The 16,117-nt window shown below is 39.1% G+C and overlaps 2 protein-coding genes across 2 annotated transcripts in view; one reads left to right on the top strand and one right to left on the bottom strand.

Annotated features, from left to right (window-relative positions):
• The window catches only part of si:ch211-203k16.3 (angiopoietin-related protein 1), a 29,893-nt gene extending 27,766 nt beyond the window's left edge, over positions 1–2,127 (bottom strand). Inside the window, exon 1 of the mRNA XM_025898877.1 lies at positions 1,939–2,127. The gene's annotated coding sequence lies outside the window, so the exon portion shown is untranslated. The remainder of the gene's footprint in view (positions 1–1,938) is intronic.
• Positions 2,128–14,995: 12,868 nt separating this feature from the next.
• LOC100708445 (potassium channel subfamily K member 2) overlaps positions 14,996–16,117 on the top strand; it is a 31,567-nt gene continuing 30,445 nt past the window's right edge. The window contains exon 1 of the mRNA XM_005454732.4: positions 14,996–15,413. Coding sequence (XP_005454789.1) covers position 15,413 — 1 coding nt within the window. The 5' untranslated portion in view covers positions 14,996–15,412. The remainder of the gene's footprint in view (positions 15,414–16,117) is intronic.

Raw genomic sequence — 16,117 nt, 5'->3', positions numbered from 1 at the left:
AATAATACAGAATATAGAACTAAAAAAATACAAAACCAGAAAACCCAAATTTCCCAGAAACTCAAAACCCTCGTCTAAGACCCAGGAACCATGACAGAAGCAGTGCGTCCCCTTCTTTCCAAAAACATGGACATGGACAGATATACCTCATTGTTATTACAAAGACATCAGGGCAAAGTGTCCTGAAGAGTTAGCTGACTCAAGAACCTAGTGAGATATTTGTAAAGCAGGCTTCATTCATTCATCCAACAATGTCACTTGTCCAATTCAGGATATCTGGAGCCTATCAGAGCTGTGGACAAATTGCTAGTCTATCACAAAGCAAACACGGAGACCTAAACAACCAATCATACTCACATTCACACACATGCAAAATATAGCTTCACAAAACTGACCAAACTGTGAGAGGAAGCCAGAGTACCTGGAGAAAACCTCCACAGGAACATACAAACTCCTTGCCCTGTGTGGAAGCATCTGCATTCACTGTGTTTCTCCACTTATTTTGCATTCTTCTTATTTGTAAGTACAGCAGATCAAAGGTCACAAAGAGGACAGGAGGGATTCACATAATTCTTGCTTTTAGTGAGTTAAGTTCATGCTCATTTTCCATTTTCAGAATTTTATGAGACTGGGTGTCATCCTTCTTCCTTTCTGAAAGCCTCAAACTTGCACCACTGCTTACAGGCTTGAGACAGTGATAAAGAAAATTGTATTCTTGAATTAAATCAAGGTTTATATTCCATCCAGACAAGACAGATAATTAAATCTCTCCAAATTCAAGGGTCATTCGTGGTAACAAAGAAAAAAATCTTCTCAGGTTGAGTGGCTGTTCCCATGCATTTTATGTGTTTTGGTTTTGATAGATCTCAAATAAAATATTGATGTGTGTTTACAGAAATTTCTTAATATCACAGTTTTGTTCTTTTTAAAATTTTCTGCTAGTGCCAAAGGGTTTCTTTCACACTGCAGAGGCGGTTGTGAGAACAGGGCATGCATGGGGAGAGGTTATGTAACAGAGAAAGCAAAGAGCTGCATGTTTTAGTGCTGCCTCAGCATTTTGTTTTTAAGATGTTTTCGCCCAGTATGTGTTCCAGTCCCAGACAGTGACAGCCCTGAGTGATATAATCCAAAATATAAACATTTAATTTTCTCTTAAAAATCCACTTTTTCCATTAGGGTGCTGGAAAACTGTTTCTTATCTCATCTGTTTCACACAGTTTAGGTAATTATAGGCTGCTGCATGCCACCAAATTACCCAAATCACTTCTCTTCTTAGCGCCTGACAAATTGCGGCATTGAGAAAGGTAGGAGGTTCTGATTTTCCTTCCGCTGCCTTAATTTGGGGTATTTTTGTGGTGCACAAATATTTCTGAGGTGGATGTTCAATACATGACTGAATTATTGATAAATTTGATGAATTTTACAGTGGAAAGTTCAAAATATTCCAGGTCAAAAAATTCAAAATGCATGCCCATCATAGGAGAATATATGATGTCCAGGACCTAGATTATGAAATCACATGTAAGATTGGAATGGAGTCTGAACTCTACATGAGATGAGTTGTGTGGTGAGTTGAGGCAAATCTTGAATGTAATTTAAAAAGCTACCTAATTTTAACAGCATAATATCCTATCTTATTGCATATCCAATACAGCACTAATGGGATATTATGCACAAAAATATTGCAAACGATTGCCATTTAAGTAGCTTTTATGATCAATTTTGCTGTTGCCTATCGGGGACTCTGGATAGCCGACAGCAAGTGAATGAAAATTAAAATAATATCATAATAAACCAGAGAGCCAGGAGCCTTGTTGCTCCTTTGCAGTATTGCACCTCATTGTTGTTCAGCCTCAACATTGTGCCCTGGTTCAGCTAATGCAACTTGTGAAGCCATCAGTGTCTCTGAAAAGAAGTGTTTGAAATTGTAGTTCAAACCTCTTCACTGGAAAATATCTTCTTGGCAACTGGAGAGACGGCGTCATTAGTTCCAGCATTCGGGTCTCACGGGTGGAAAAGTTCTTCTCCAACACCTCAGCAAACGGCATTTGAGGTACCGGGTTCATCTGGCTGTGAAAAACCTGCTGCTGGATCTAGTTAGTAGCTCCTTGACAGCTCCATGCACACTTGAAAAGAATGAATAGCCCTCAATAGCGTGAAGGGATTGTGTAAGCAAGCTGTCTACTGTGGCAAACGGTGCTTGTGCAGTTATTTTTATATTGTTCTCTGAACTGCAGAAGTTAGAGAAAGTTGCTGGAAGAGAAAGATACTTTAGTACAAATATGAAAGACATATTATGTCTGGAGCACTTTGATGCTCTGAACAGATGATCATTACTAACAAGTTAATTCATTTCCATTTACTGAATAAAAATGTTGCCTTTTCTAAGCAACCTTTTCAATATGAAACCTTTCGTGTTATGGCAGTTCAACTGAAAGCTTGATTTTTTTTAAAAAAAACATCAGCGCCATGCCATTCTTCTTCGACTTCCATGTGTCAAAGTGAGGAAATACCTTCTGAAAAGTGTACAACAGATGCTTTGTGGAGAGTTCTTCCACCACAATTTGCTATTCTTGGTATGTATGTCTGCAATTTGGACGACGGTTAGTTGCCCAGCAACACAAGCTGCAGTTATTGTGATCCTTTTAACGTGATGCTGGTACACAGGCAGTGAAGATGCAAATACAGGTCAGTGAGTCAAGGTCCACTTCCCGTCTCCTCTAAATTGCGCATCAACTAGGAACGCATATGAGGGAATCATATACTAGAAGTCAAGAATATTCTCTGTTCACTGTTACATAACTTAAAATGAGGGCGAAAGAACATGTTGTAAAACTTCAGCATCACTTTTTTGAGCAAGAGTTCAGATTTCTTGCCAAATTCAGAATCATAGTTTTTTTTGTTTTGTTTTTTTTAACAGTTTTGCTGCCAAAGCAGAGCCTCATATGTGCACAGTATTTTACACCAAACATGCCCACAGGACTAAATGGGTGAAAAGCTGAATTATTTATGAAGGTTTAGCAGCAGATTTATTTTTTGATTGATCATTTTTACTGTAGAAACCAACAGACTCTCTGCACTATACCATTTGGCATTCAGTGACACAAGAAAAATTAATGTGAGATGATGTGTGCAGGGAGCCCCACAGGAGAAGAACGGACTGCATTTAATTTCAAGAACATAAAAGAACAATGAGCTTTGTGGAGAAACACACAGACAGAGATATTTCTGTGCCAACATCAGGATTTGTCTTGAAAGGCTTTGGCCTTTAGCATCTTGCCTCGTTATTTCAGTGATGTTTAAGTAAATGTAGAGCTAGAAACAGAAAATATTGCAAGCAATACTTTAAAACATCAACCTGCTAATAACTGTCTATTTGTGAACTGCTTTTGGTCAGCGTTCGTGTCAATAACATGGTTTCCACTTTGCTTTCATAGCAAGCTGTGATGGAAAAATAAATCTAATTTCCTGAAACTGCTGCTGATGATCATAATAAAGAAAAAAAAGTATGCATCAGACTTTATTTCTATTATGAGCAGCAAGCTGATGTGATGCAGCAAGATAGGAGGTGCCTCTGTGGCTTGATTAGTGTCACATACCGAGTGTTGCAGGTAAACAGGACACCTTGTATTAACATCTAGCTGGCCGATATCTATTTTCTGACAGTTTCATTTCCACTCAGGTGCCACCTGCTTTCTGGCGAGCATGACAAGATAGCAGAAGCACCTGGACGCGAACTACAAATATATCAGAGTCACTTCCCCTTTTTTTGAATTTGCTGTGTGTGTGTGCGTGAGTGACAAAGTAAGCAATATCTGTGTTGTCTTACATGGCAGGGAGCATGTGATCTAACACCCCCACTACTCATCGACTGGCGTGCAGCGCAGCGAGTGTTTGAAGAGAGCAGCAATAAAAATGTCTTTGCTGCAGCACAAGTTGAGAATGTAAAGCACTCGCTGCTCATTTTTAAAGGAGAGGCACTGAAAGCACCAGATAAAAAGCCAAAGTGAATATTTCAGCATAAAGTTTTATCTTTTTTTTTCCTCACACAAACCGTTACGCAACTCTCGTTTTGTACTTATAGTTTTAAACAAAAGAATAAAGGCCTAATCGCAGGCTCGAAAGGCTTCAGATGGCGCAAATGAATTCACATGCACACAAAAAGCTGCCTTCCAAGTATAGTATGTGTCACTGAGATGAATGTTATCCAACTGATAATGAGCTGTTGGGCTGCGGCGAGTTGAAGTCTCCAAAAGGGAAAATGGGTAACCACAAAGTCAATGTGATAGGAAGCGAGGGAGGACTCCTGTGGGTTTGTTTTTTTTTTTCTTATCAAAGCCACACCACATAATCATATCCTTGGGCAACAGCTTATTATACAAGGTGCAAACCCCAGTGCTTCAGCAGACGCACACACTCACACAAATTCAAACATAACCGTGAAGATTGCTTTTTTTTTCAGCAGAATTTCTCTATTAGTATCTACAAAAGCATCCCGTTTGTTAGAAGTAGGAATCAGGGGATCTTTTGTGGTTTGGTGATGCTGTTGCTCAGTAGTCGTGTTTGCAGGGAAGGACACAGTGGGAGTTAAATATGAGAGCTCAGTTCACTTGTATGGATTCCCCACTTCAGCTCTCAGACGTTTATTGATCGGTCCATCTTTGTCTGACTGCTGCGTGTCACTCTCCTGTGAAGACAGAGGGAAGTGCACAAGGAACAAGGAAGGGGCAGATTCCCCCATGCGCACACGTGTTCGTGCACATGTATTTAACCACATATAGATACAGAAAGAAAGTGGGCAGAGAGGGGGAGGAGGAGCAATAGAATCTAGAGACAATTACTAAAACCGTCACTTCTCCAAAGACGCCCACTTAATTAATGAATCAATCAAATGCCAACAGTGAAATCCAAACCACCAGAGAAAGATATCACTCTGTCAGGTTTGTAATAGTGCTCCTAATTTCACCACACAGACTGTTATTTAAAAAGCTCTTCACCTCTGTGTTATTTGTCCTGCTGCTGCTGCGTGTGTGAGACACAGGTATTACTCAATGTTGTGGGGACCTAAAGTTTTATTGAGAATAAAAGGTATCACCACAATGTGAGTCATTACATTGTAAAGTGAACGCATGTTTTAATATTTTGGGTAAGGGTTAGTGTTGGGCGAGTAGTCGATCTGATAAAGGTTAGAATACACCTTAGAAAACAAACGTAGGAAGATGTAATGGAGACTAAAGTCGTGCATCTAAGTGCTTGAAAACCTCCCCGTCAAATAGGTCTTCTCTCCCCGAGGAGAAGTTCCCCCTTTTTTCGTGACAGGATGCTCCACCAATCCCATAATAATCTCGGATCCTGCAGAAGGAAGAAAAGGCTGACAAGAGCAGAGTCACAGTTAAGTCGAGGACACACCTACGCTGTCTATTATCTATGAGTAATATTGTGAAGGTACCCTTTGTGATATTTCTCTGGGAAAAAGGAAATCAAATTCTGTGATGTGCAGTTGTTATGTATGTTTGGCACATCCCATTCTGAACAAGCAGCGTTCAATAGCTTACGCAACTTCAGCCCCACCACCTGCAGCTCTCTGTGAGCACCTGTCATTGTCCTTGTTGGTTTTCTTATGCCCTTTTGTGTTTCTCGTTTGTTTCAATCATTTATTTATGAGTTCTTTATGATATCTATGAGTTTATTTTTGGTTATTTCCTATTTCACAATGGATGTTGGCTTTCCTGTCTATCTAATTGTGGTTTTCAATTCCTGCCTTTGCCCCCCAACATCACCAATGCTTCATTTTCTTTCATTTGCATATCTCGCCTCTCTGTCTTTGTTGTATCATATATGCATATTCCCAGTGTTCTTTGTAGCCCATTCAGTGTTTTTTTGTATCAGTGCTTCTTGATCCTATCCTGCCAGTTTCACATGGGATTTCTGGTACCCGTAAGTTCATTTAAATATCTGTTGTGTTAGTGTACCCAGCCTGACTCCAGTGTCTGCAACTGGGTCCACTTTTTGTCCAAAAAGGAGCAGCTGCTGACAGAGATACAGCCTAATAACTACCATCTGCACCTCATTAAATATAATATGGCTTTTCCAGCTTTTTATTATTATTACACACCATCTCAGTAAAGACACCAAACAGAGCATCAGAATGGAGAAGAGCAGGGATTTAAGTGACTTTGAACATAACATGGTAGTTGATGCACGACAGGCTGATTTGAGTATTTCAGTAACTGCTGATCTACTGAGATTTTCCCCACACATCCATCTACAGAGAATGGGCCAAAAAAGAGAAAATCTCCAGTGAGGGTAGTTCTCTGAGTGAAAATGCCTTGTTGGTGCCAGAGGTTGGGGGAGAATGGCAAGACTGCTTCAAGCTGATGTGAGGGTAACTGTAACTTGATGGGACGATGGGACATCTGCTATAACGGTAGGGTCAGAATTTGGTGCAAATATCATGAAAACATACATTCCATCCTTCCTTCTATCATCGGTTCAGACTGGTGGTGGTGTAATGGTGTGGATAATATTTTCTTGGCACACTTCAGTTCCCTTTGTCCCACCTGAGCATTGTTTAAACACCATAGACTACCTGAATATTGTTGCTGACCACAGTGTACCCATCTTCTGATGGCTGATTTTAGCAGGATAACTAAGTAAAACTAAGCTAAGCAAAGTCTCAACTTATTATGAACAATTTTCATATTTACTGAGTTTGATTAAACAGAGTTATTGCAGGTTGGGGCATAAATGCGTTCAAGCCAGTAGTAAATTAAGCATGAGCTTTATGAGTAATGTGATGGGCATTATAAGGCATGATGAATAAAGTGTCAAATCCAAGATTTTCAGAGTTAAAAGAATTAGATGTCCTATTATTAATGAAAAAAGGAGTAGTTGGCTTTGTATATGGAAGAAGTTATAACAAGGCAGGTATTGTCACACCTGCTGATTCTATATGCAGCGTTCATGATCACAGATTCAAGCTTAGTCAGCGGTGCCCTTGTCTGCCACCACATTAATCTGAATTAACTCTCCCTTGCTGAGGTGTACAGGTGTGACAAAGCAGTATGAGAAAGGTCACACTGACACTGATGGGGGGCTGAAGTATAAGATAACAGGAAGTGGAAAGGATATGAGAGGGTCAAAAATCTAACGCATGGAGGGATAATCTGACATCCATAACTTTTCCATCACAAAATATTTTTTTTAATGAAATATTTAAAGGTCTTAGTTTAAACATTTGTGAATAAAATATGAGTTCATGAGCGTTGTGGAAATTTTGACACAAGCAGGTTGTCTTTGTTGTTTTGCCCTTTCAAAGGGGGTCAAACAATACAGAGCACAGCGGCAGTCTGCATGTTTCATGATCCTCCAGTCCTCCTCTCCTCCCCTCTGTCTTTCTGTGTTCGTGCTAATCACACCTTCTGTTACAGCTGTGCCTCCTTCTTTGCTTCCCGCTACAGCACACCTGTGATAATTAACTCACCTGTTGACAATCCTGTGATCAGCTGTTGCTACTACTTAAGGAGAAGGAAGCCCTTCAGCCAATGCTGGATCGTTAAGCTGGAAACAGTCAGTGTTGTTGGCTCTTCTTACTAGATGCTTTGTGGTATTTTGCTCCCGTTTCTGTCTTACCTGGGTTTTTTTCTCATCTGCACAGGATTCCTGCTTCTCCTTCTGACGCGACTTACTGAGAGACAGCGAGAGAGTATATTTTCCTGCAGGAAGCAACTCTGTGGGTTTGCCTGAGGTGGAGCCAAGAAATCCTCTGACTACTATTGCTTGCCTTTGCATTGCTGTTGAACAGCCACTGTAAATAACTGCACTGAACTTATCATCCCGAGTCCGCATCGTGTCCTGCAGAACTCCCTAGTTGGATGGCATTGCATTTGACATAGAAGAATATCAAGAATAGAATCATTAGACAGAGCTGGGGTAATGAGACAGGTGTACACAATCATTACAATAAGGAGACAACAGACACAAAAAAAATGGTAGAGGGCATAAAAAAACGAAGATGAATGGTATAGGCCTGATTACTAATACTTCTCAAGATGTATGAGAAAAGAAAACCCAAAGGAACCAAGAAGTAAACAAAACAATAAAGAAGAACACACAAACAGAAACACCAAGCGACTTTTACTGCTACAACTACTACTACTATTAATAATAGTGATAGTAAGAATAAAAATAATAGACAAGAACCAAAACCAGAGACTCAACAATATTACAAAAAGTCAACCCCAGTGTTAGACTTACAAGGAAAACAGGGATTAAAAATGTACTAGAACAATAGAAAAAAAAATCTAATATACAAATATATTAACTAAAGATTTCTAATTCAAAAACCAATCCCAGAGACCATATTGAATATAAGTGAGGTCTGTAGCATTGATGGTCGGGTAGTTTGTCCTGTGTGGGAGAGCTGACTTAGATTTTTCAACAGCAGTAATGACCAGATTGTGTTACTCTTGCATCTTCAAAACATTCTCTTCAAACGTACAAAAAGATGATAGATTTGCTTTTTGCTTACCAGCAGCCTGAGACATTATTTTAGACTTAGTCATTCTAACAGTGACCTTTGAGAAATACTGTGATTGAACATCAGCATTGATCCAAATCCAACAGTTTCTTAAAACAAGCCATTTCAGCAGTTCAGGCCTAGACATTATTTTTTCTGCAGAAATGTTTGTCAGAAGGTTATCGGGAAGTAGAGCAACCCTCATTTATTTGAACTGCAGGGGAAACTATGTTTATTTAACTTACCTTATTCATTTAATTAACATTTTATTACATAGAAATGCTGCTCTTAACTGCAAACATTTATTAAAGGCAGTCAAGAAATTGTTTGGCAATACAAACTGATTACAACAACCAACTCAGCTCCTACAGTTATTATTATACTATTATTTGATCTCCTGCTGAATTTGTAAATTTGGCCACTTTCAAAGAAATGAACAGTCTCTAGTTTTTATGGTAGTTTAATTTTATAGATAGAGACAGAATGTTAACTAAAACTCCAGAAAAAGCACATTGCATAAGTCATAAATTGATTTGCATGTCACTGAGTGAAATAAGTATTGATTCCCAAACAAAGCATGACTTAGTACTTGGTGGAGAAACCCTTGCTGACAAGCACAGCAATGAGACATTTCTGGTTCTGGCTGGGGGAAGGAAGTTCTCACCCAAGATTTTGCAGTACATGACCCCTTCCATTTGCCACTCAATCAGGTGAAGTTGTCCTCCACCCTTAGCAGAAAAACATCCACAAAGCATAATGTTTCCACCTCTGTGCTTGACCGTGGTAATGCTGTACAGATTTTTTTCTTCCTCCAAACATGGTGGGTCGAGTTGATGCCAAAGAACTGCCAAATATGGTTTCATCTGACCACAGCACTTTCTCCCAAGCTTTCTTTAAATCACTTAGATGTTCACTAACAAACTTGCGATGGGCCTGTATGTGTGCCTCCTTGAGCAGGTCAAGGCACTGTAAGATTTCAATGCATTACAGCATTGTGTGTTATAAATGATGTTCTTTGTGACTATGGTCCCCTGTGTAACAAGCTTCTCCCATGTATTTTTGGGAATATCCACCATCTTTCTCATGATAATCATTACCCCATGATTTTCATGGAGCTCCAGACCAAGGCCGATTGATGGTTACCTTATTACAAAGGTTCATGCTGATGATCTTGTAGCCCATGCCAGCACTGTGCAGCTCTACAGTCTTGTCCTGAATGTCCTTTGACAACTCTTTTATTTTACTCACAGTGGTGGAGATGTTGGAATAGGACAAAGTGATACTGTGGACATGATAAATTTAACTTACTTCAATTAAGTTTAATTCAATGTGATTTATATAATGCCAAATCACAACAACAGTTGCCTCAAGGTGCTTTATATACTATGTATAAGATAAAGACCCTACAATAATACAGAGAAAACCAAACAATTAAACAACCCCCTCTGAGGAAGGACTTTGGTGACAGTGGGAAGGAAAAACTCCCTTTTAACAGGAGTCTCTGTAATTGATTAATCGATTGATGATTCTTGATTTTTGGTTGATATTCTGTCTCTCTGCATTAAAATTAAACCACAATGAACATTAGAGACTTTATTTCTTTGTAAGTGAATAAACATACACATTCAGGAGGGGGTCAAATAAGTATTTCTCCTAATATGGACGTATTATGCATATGCATCTGTGTGCGCCTGCAGGTGTTTTGTGTGAGCAGGCGCTTTTGGACAAGTTCATTTCGCTCAGTTGTTCATGGTGATTGATTTTTGCAGGGCTCAGCTGACTGAGCAGGAGATGAAAGACTCCAGTCGACGGATAACACAGCCTTTCTCCTTTTGTGCTTAATTATCCATCAAGAACCAGTGACTAGAACAACTCGACCTGACAATGAACATGCAGCACAGGGTTAATTAGACAGACGCTTGAGAGCAACATCAGTTATAAAGATCGTTTCCACACGAATGCTAACCGTGTGTCAAACTATGCATTATTGGCTCTGCCCTGAACACAGTGAGAGTAACTGATACAAAAACACTGTGCAAAAAGGCTGCAGTTAACTGGACTTCACTGAATCCCAGAGAGCAAGGCTGTTAAAGCATTGTCCCATGCAAGATGTATAATTCTCCTATTTATAAGTTGTTTCAAACAGACTTTTTAAAATTTGTGTTGTGTCTCCATAGTAATTATTTTTTTATGATTTTTTTCAGGAGATTCACTTTACTTTCAGAACTTGTTATCTGTGTTGGGCTTTCATTACACCTACCTAACAGAAACATCAGTATTTTATTAATACAAAGTGACACTTTCTGTGGTCACTAACATTGTCGTATATATTTTGTAAAATAATGAAGATCAGAACATTGAAGATCGATCTAAATCTGATCTTTCTTGTTTTTTAATTTAAAAGGCTTGTGCTCCTAAAAACTGCTGATAGCTCTCTTTAGGATGAGGAAAATGCAAGCTCATTAGAAAAGATTCAGGTGTGCATTCAGCAGGATTGGGGGCAGAGATGCAATTCATTTGTTCAGCACTAAACCCTCTGAGCTTTTACAATGCAAGTTTGCAGTGAAGACTATATTATAAAGATTTAATCACATGAAAGTTTAAGCATTTCTGTTTGCTGATGTTGCTTATTATCTGTTTCCAGAGCTTTTTTTAACAGTACTGCAGTCACATTTTTGACCAAGGCAATATTTCTGCATGTCCTTGCATCTCTAAGCATGTGGGAATAACAGCGAGAGTTGAAGCATTTAGAAACAGATCCTCAACCATCTGTTCCTAAGATACAGGATATATTCTACACTTTTTGCATCTCTACCCAATATGAAAAATATGCCCTCAATAATACACCCCATAATGATGATGCACAGTACACTCAAATTACCAGATGCAAAACATGCTATCATGTTCATTATAATAAAGGTAATAGAAATACAATGTGCAAAAAATACATTTGAAATGTAAATCTTTAAACCTTTGTGATTAAATTTTAATCAACAGAAATTTTATGTAAGCAACTATTACGTAAGAACCTTTTGTAACGGGTCATGGGTGAACTCTAAAGTGGCTTACTACAACAGCATCATTTCGCTGCACCATTAGGAGAAATTACTGTGGTAATATGGCCCATTAGTGCAACAATGTCACCCATAATAGGATTACTGTCCTGATTGCTGTCTGTAACAAAAGCCATATGTTCCAGTTACAGGTGCTGTCCAGCTTGAGCGAAACAGTCAGCAAATTAAGATGAATTAGGAACCGTGTGCTCATATTTCATGAGGAGACTCATAATGAGATGGGGAAAAAAAACCCCTCTTCGTGTCCAGAAATATCTAAACAGCTCCACTTCAAATTCCCAAATGATCCTCCTGACTAAATAACATTACGGCAAAGTTTAAAACTTCAGCAACACTAGTTGTAAACATTCACAGACATTTTATTAAGTGCACCTTTCTTGTACCAGGCTGGTCCCCCTTTTGGATTCTGTAATTCAACAAGGTGCTGAAAACATTCCTCAGAGATTTTGCTACTGTACATATTGATACGAAACTATCCCCCGCACCTCCATCCATCCTGAGCTGTTGCTGCAAGGCAGAATGGATCTCTGCTTTCATGTTGTTTATGCCAAATTCTGAGCATCATCAGAATGTCACGACAGAAATCAACATTTATTGGACCAGGCGATATTTTTTCAATCTTCTGTTACTCATTTTTGATGATCCTGTGTGAGTTGTAGAAACAGTTTCCTTTTCTTACCTAACAGGAGTGTCACTCATGGTTTTCTGCTTCTGGAGTCCATCTGCTTCAAGGTGGGACATATTTTGCTTTCAGAAATGTTCTTCTGCCGTGGCTATAATGAGAGATTTTTCTAGTAACTGTTGCTTTTCTATCAGTTTGAAGCAGTCTGCCCATTCTCCTCTGACCCCTGGCATCAACAAGGCACAGAAAACTGATGCTCACTGGATATTTTCTCATTTCTGGGCTGTCCTCTATAAACCCTAGAGATTGTTGTGTGGGAAAATCCCAGCAGATCCTGAAATACTCAAACAAACTCATCTGGCATCAACAACCATCCCACGTTCAAGTCACTTAAATCACCTTTCTTCTCCATTCTGATGCTGAGTTTGAACTTGACTAAGTCTAAAGGCCTAAATGAACTAAGCTGTTGCCATGTGATTGGCTCATTTGTATTAATGATAAGTTGAATGGTGTACCTAATAAAGTGTATAAACGTCACATAAAGCTAAAGCACATCACTAGATACGGTCTCTTATCTCATTCATTTAACTTGGACGTAACCTTTAAATTTCTTCAGGTTTGCAAATAATCAGAATGGCAAAACCATGAAGAAACAAATGTTATGTTTCAGCAGCTTTATACACTAAGCAGTGGTGAGATGGTCAAAAAGCCTTGGCGCTTTTACACTAAGAGCAACAAAAAAGATGACTACAGCTGAGGGTAAAACAGCTTTAAAGCAAAGTCAGAAAGATTTACAGCCATTCATAGCCTACAGTGGTTTTGTAGTTTCTGTTGACAGAACATTACAGCATTAACTGCTCAAAGACTTTGCAGCGGGTGTTATAGCAGCAGAGCGAGCATTATATTATATGCATGTATTCCACTTGAGTGCAAATAAATTCTGCTCTGCTGCTTGTTGAACTGATGTCTGACTTGGCTGAGGACACGCGCCGAACCAAAAAACTTCAGCCTCTGACTGATACCAGCTCACAACAGCATGTTGACAACTAAGAAATAATTTGTACTGACTCATAGTCTCTCATTTATTATGGTTCAGACAATCAATGACAATTCTCTTTGGGTAAACTGGAGTTAATATTTGATGAGTAAATGCAATCCCTTGAGCCTTTCAGTGCACATTGCTGATATGACTGCATGTGAGACACAAAAGCCACAATGTAAGTCTCTCATATTTTATCCAGGAATGGGTTTTTCTCCTGTTGAATGATTGAAGAAATTAATGAAAGTGTCACACATGTACAGTACCTCTGTGATTAATGCCCTGAAATGATTAATCGCAGACTGCTTGGATCCTGACAGTGTGACCAGCATCCATCATAAACAATGAAACCACGACTTCCCTAGAAGTCGTGTCCAAGAGGACCTAAAAAAAGCCCCTCCCCGATTCTCTGAGCATGTGAGTGCAGATTGGATGCTTGAGTGAATTAAAGTAATTTAGAGAAGGAGAAATGAACAGATGGCCAGAAAAAGAATATAATGGAAAAGGAAAGGATGGAGCAAATGGTTGAAAATCTATGACAGGACATGCGGTGAAAGCAATCTAAAGCATTTTTAAAGCGTGGTTACAGACTACATGTTTACAGTTCTTTTCATTTAGCATTTTCCCTTCTTTAAATGAGAAATTTGTCCTCTTTAACCTCAACTACTGTCCCAACAAAACATCAAAAAATGCACAAAATAGAAAAAAAAAGTAGATATCAATCATATATTTATGACTTGTGTAATTTGTACTATGATTATGCATTGGTTAGGAAATGAAATAAACATTAAAAACATTAAAAATATAAAATTTTGCCAATTTCTTTTTCTTGGTTCTTTTGGTTTTATTGTGTTTTTTGCATCACAAAACAAAAGCATTAGAGCTGTTTTGTAAAACAGGAGAAAATCAAACATCTGTTAAAGGGATCACGTTTTCCTTTCAAAGACGCTTTCCTGATTAATGAATCAATCTAATGCCAGCAGTACATCAGTGTCAAAGCACGAAAGAAAAACAGAAGTCCCCCAATTCAATTAGCAGCAGCTGATCATGCAGGTGATCAATACTGTGGTCTCATCTGCACATACACAAACACACACACAAGGACACGTAAAGGAGCTGATCAGCAACTGACCATCAAATTACTGAGAATCTTTGTCAGCCTTGGTTTTCATGTGGAGGTCACGTCTGCATGCCAAGGTAAAGATAACAAGCAACACAGGGGACATAAACCTTACAGACAGTCTCACAAATTCAAATTAATTTAATTAAAGCCACGCTTCAAAGCGTGGAGCTGCAACCTGGGGTCTGCTTCTGCTTACTGATAAGCTGGCTTTTTCCTGGAGGTGAGATATGGCTCGTTGACTGGGATGTTGCCAGTTTAGTCCAGTAAGAAGAAAGTGCTATTTATTTATTTATTTTACCACCAAAATGGTATTAAAACTGTCCTATTTTGTTAAAATTCATGATTTTTAAGGTGGGTATTCTGTAGTATTCTATATTCTCTTCACCCTTGTCACACAGCAGCTCACCATCTACCAAGACGTGGTTGTCAGACAGGTCTGCTTTCTGGTTCTGAAGCTGAATTGTACATTTGGATGATGCTGGAAGGAAGAAAAGTGGTGATCCTTTATAATATATGAGCATATAGAGGGTTTTTTTTATAGGGTGGGGGTTTTAAGGAATCCACATCTCCCTTTGGGAGGAAGTTTCTCTCTTTCTCTCTCTCTCCCGCTCTCTCTCTCTCAACAAGAGCGCACACGGTCACTGAGAGCGCAGCCAGAATGCGCCACAGAGCATCCGGTAGTGTCACACTGATGAATCGCGTCTCCTGACCCTGACAGCCCAAACCTTCCCTCCGTAAAAGCACGAAATGCCTGCAAACACCTGGCTGGATTTCGCGGAGGCGGTCTGTTCTCCGTCTTCCTTTTACGCTCCGTCTCAGCGTTGCTTTTGCTAGGAACGCGATGTCCTGGATGCGTTTTCTCCAGTGACGCTGAAGTGAAGCGCAGTTTGCTGAAGCCATGTGAAGAGCGGACATGTCTCTTGTCGGGAGCACCGGAGGCAAAACCCGAGTCCAGTAGAGGGAACAGTGTTCGCGCTTTATTGGAGAGCAAAAAGATCCTTCCATGAGGAGACGAAGAGAGAAGAGATGGTAGAGAAGTAAGTACGCAGACAAGTTGGAAATCTAAGCCTAGCAGAAGGATGATGATTAGCGGCTTTTATTCTGACTTATAACCTGTTATCAAGTTTGCACTTTAGAGAAGATGTTAAGGGAGGAAGCTACCGTTCAATAGCTAATCGGTTCACTGATTGGAGGTTAATAACAGGGATATTTGAACTATATATTTTATTGTTTTGAACTTGATAACACTTTTACTTAATTATAGACAAGAAAGCGACATTTTTAATTAGGTACACCCATTTAAAATGGACTGATATAATAAAAGTGCTTACCGCAGTTGCGTGTATGTGCAAATAACATAACCACAAAACCTAAAACAATCATTTTTGTTTTCACTGGATTGTTTTTAGCGAGTGATCCTCTCTATGAGTTGTTTACTATAAAATTATGTCCAGTATGACCTCTCGGGGTGGTTATGTAATTGGATCTACTGTAGCAAGCTGTTTAGGAAACGGGTTTGTGACAAAGAGTTTAACATTTTTAATGAGCGTCCATTCAGCGTCCATTTGCACATTTATACCGTGGGATAGCAGCCAAAATGAATAAATACATGCATGCATGCATGCATGCATACATACATACATGCATTCAAAAAATAAAATAAAAAAAATTAAGATATAGTATTTAACTCGTGGAGGGTAAAGGGTTGCATTCTTCTTTCTTCAGTCTTCTTCATTCTTCT

Source organism: Oreochromis niloticus, linkage group LG15, assembly GCF_001858045.2.
Source record: "Oreochromis niloticus isolate F11D_XX linkage group LG15, O_niloticus_UMD_NMBU, whole genome shotgun sequence".
Lineage (NCBI taxonomy): Eukaryota > Metazoa > Chordata > Actinopteri > Cichliformes > Cichlidae > Oreochromis > Oreochromis niloticus.
The sequence above is the reverse complement of the archived record's forward strand: the minus strand, read 5'-3'. Positions and strand labels throughout refer to the sequence as shown.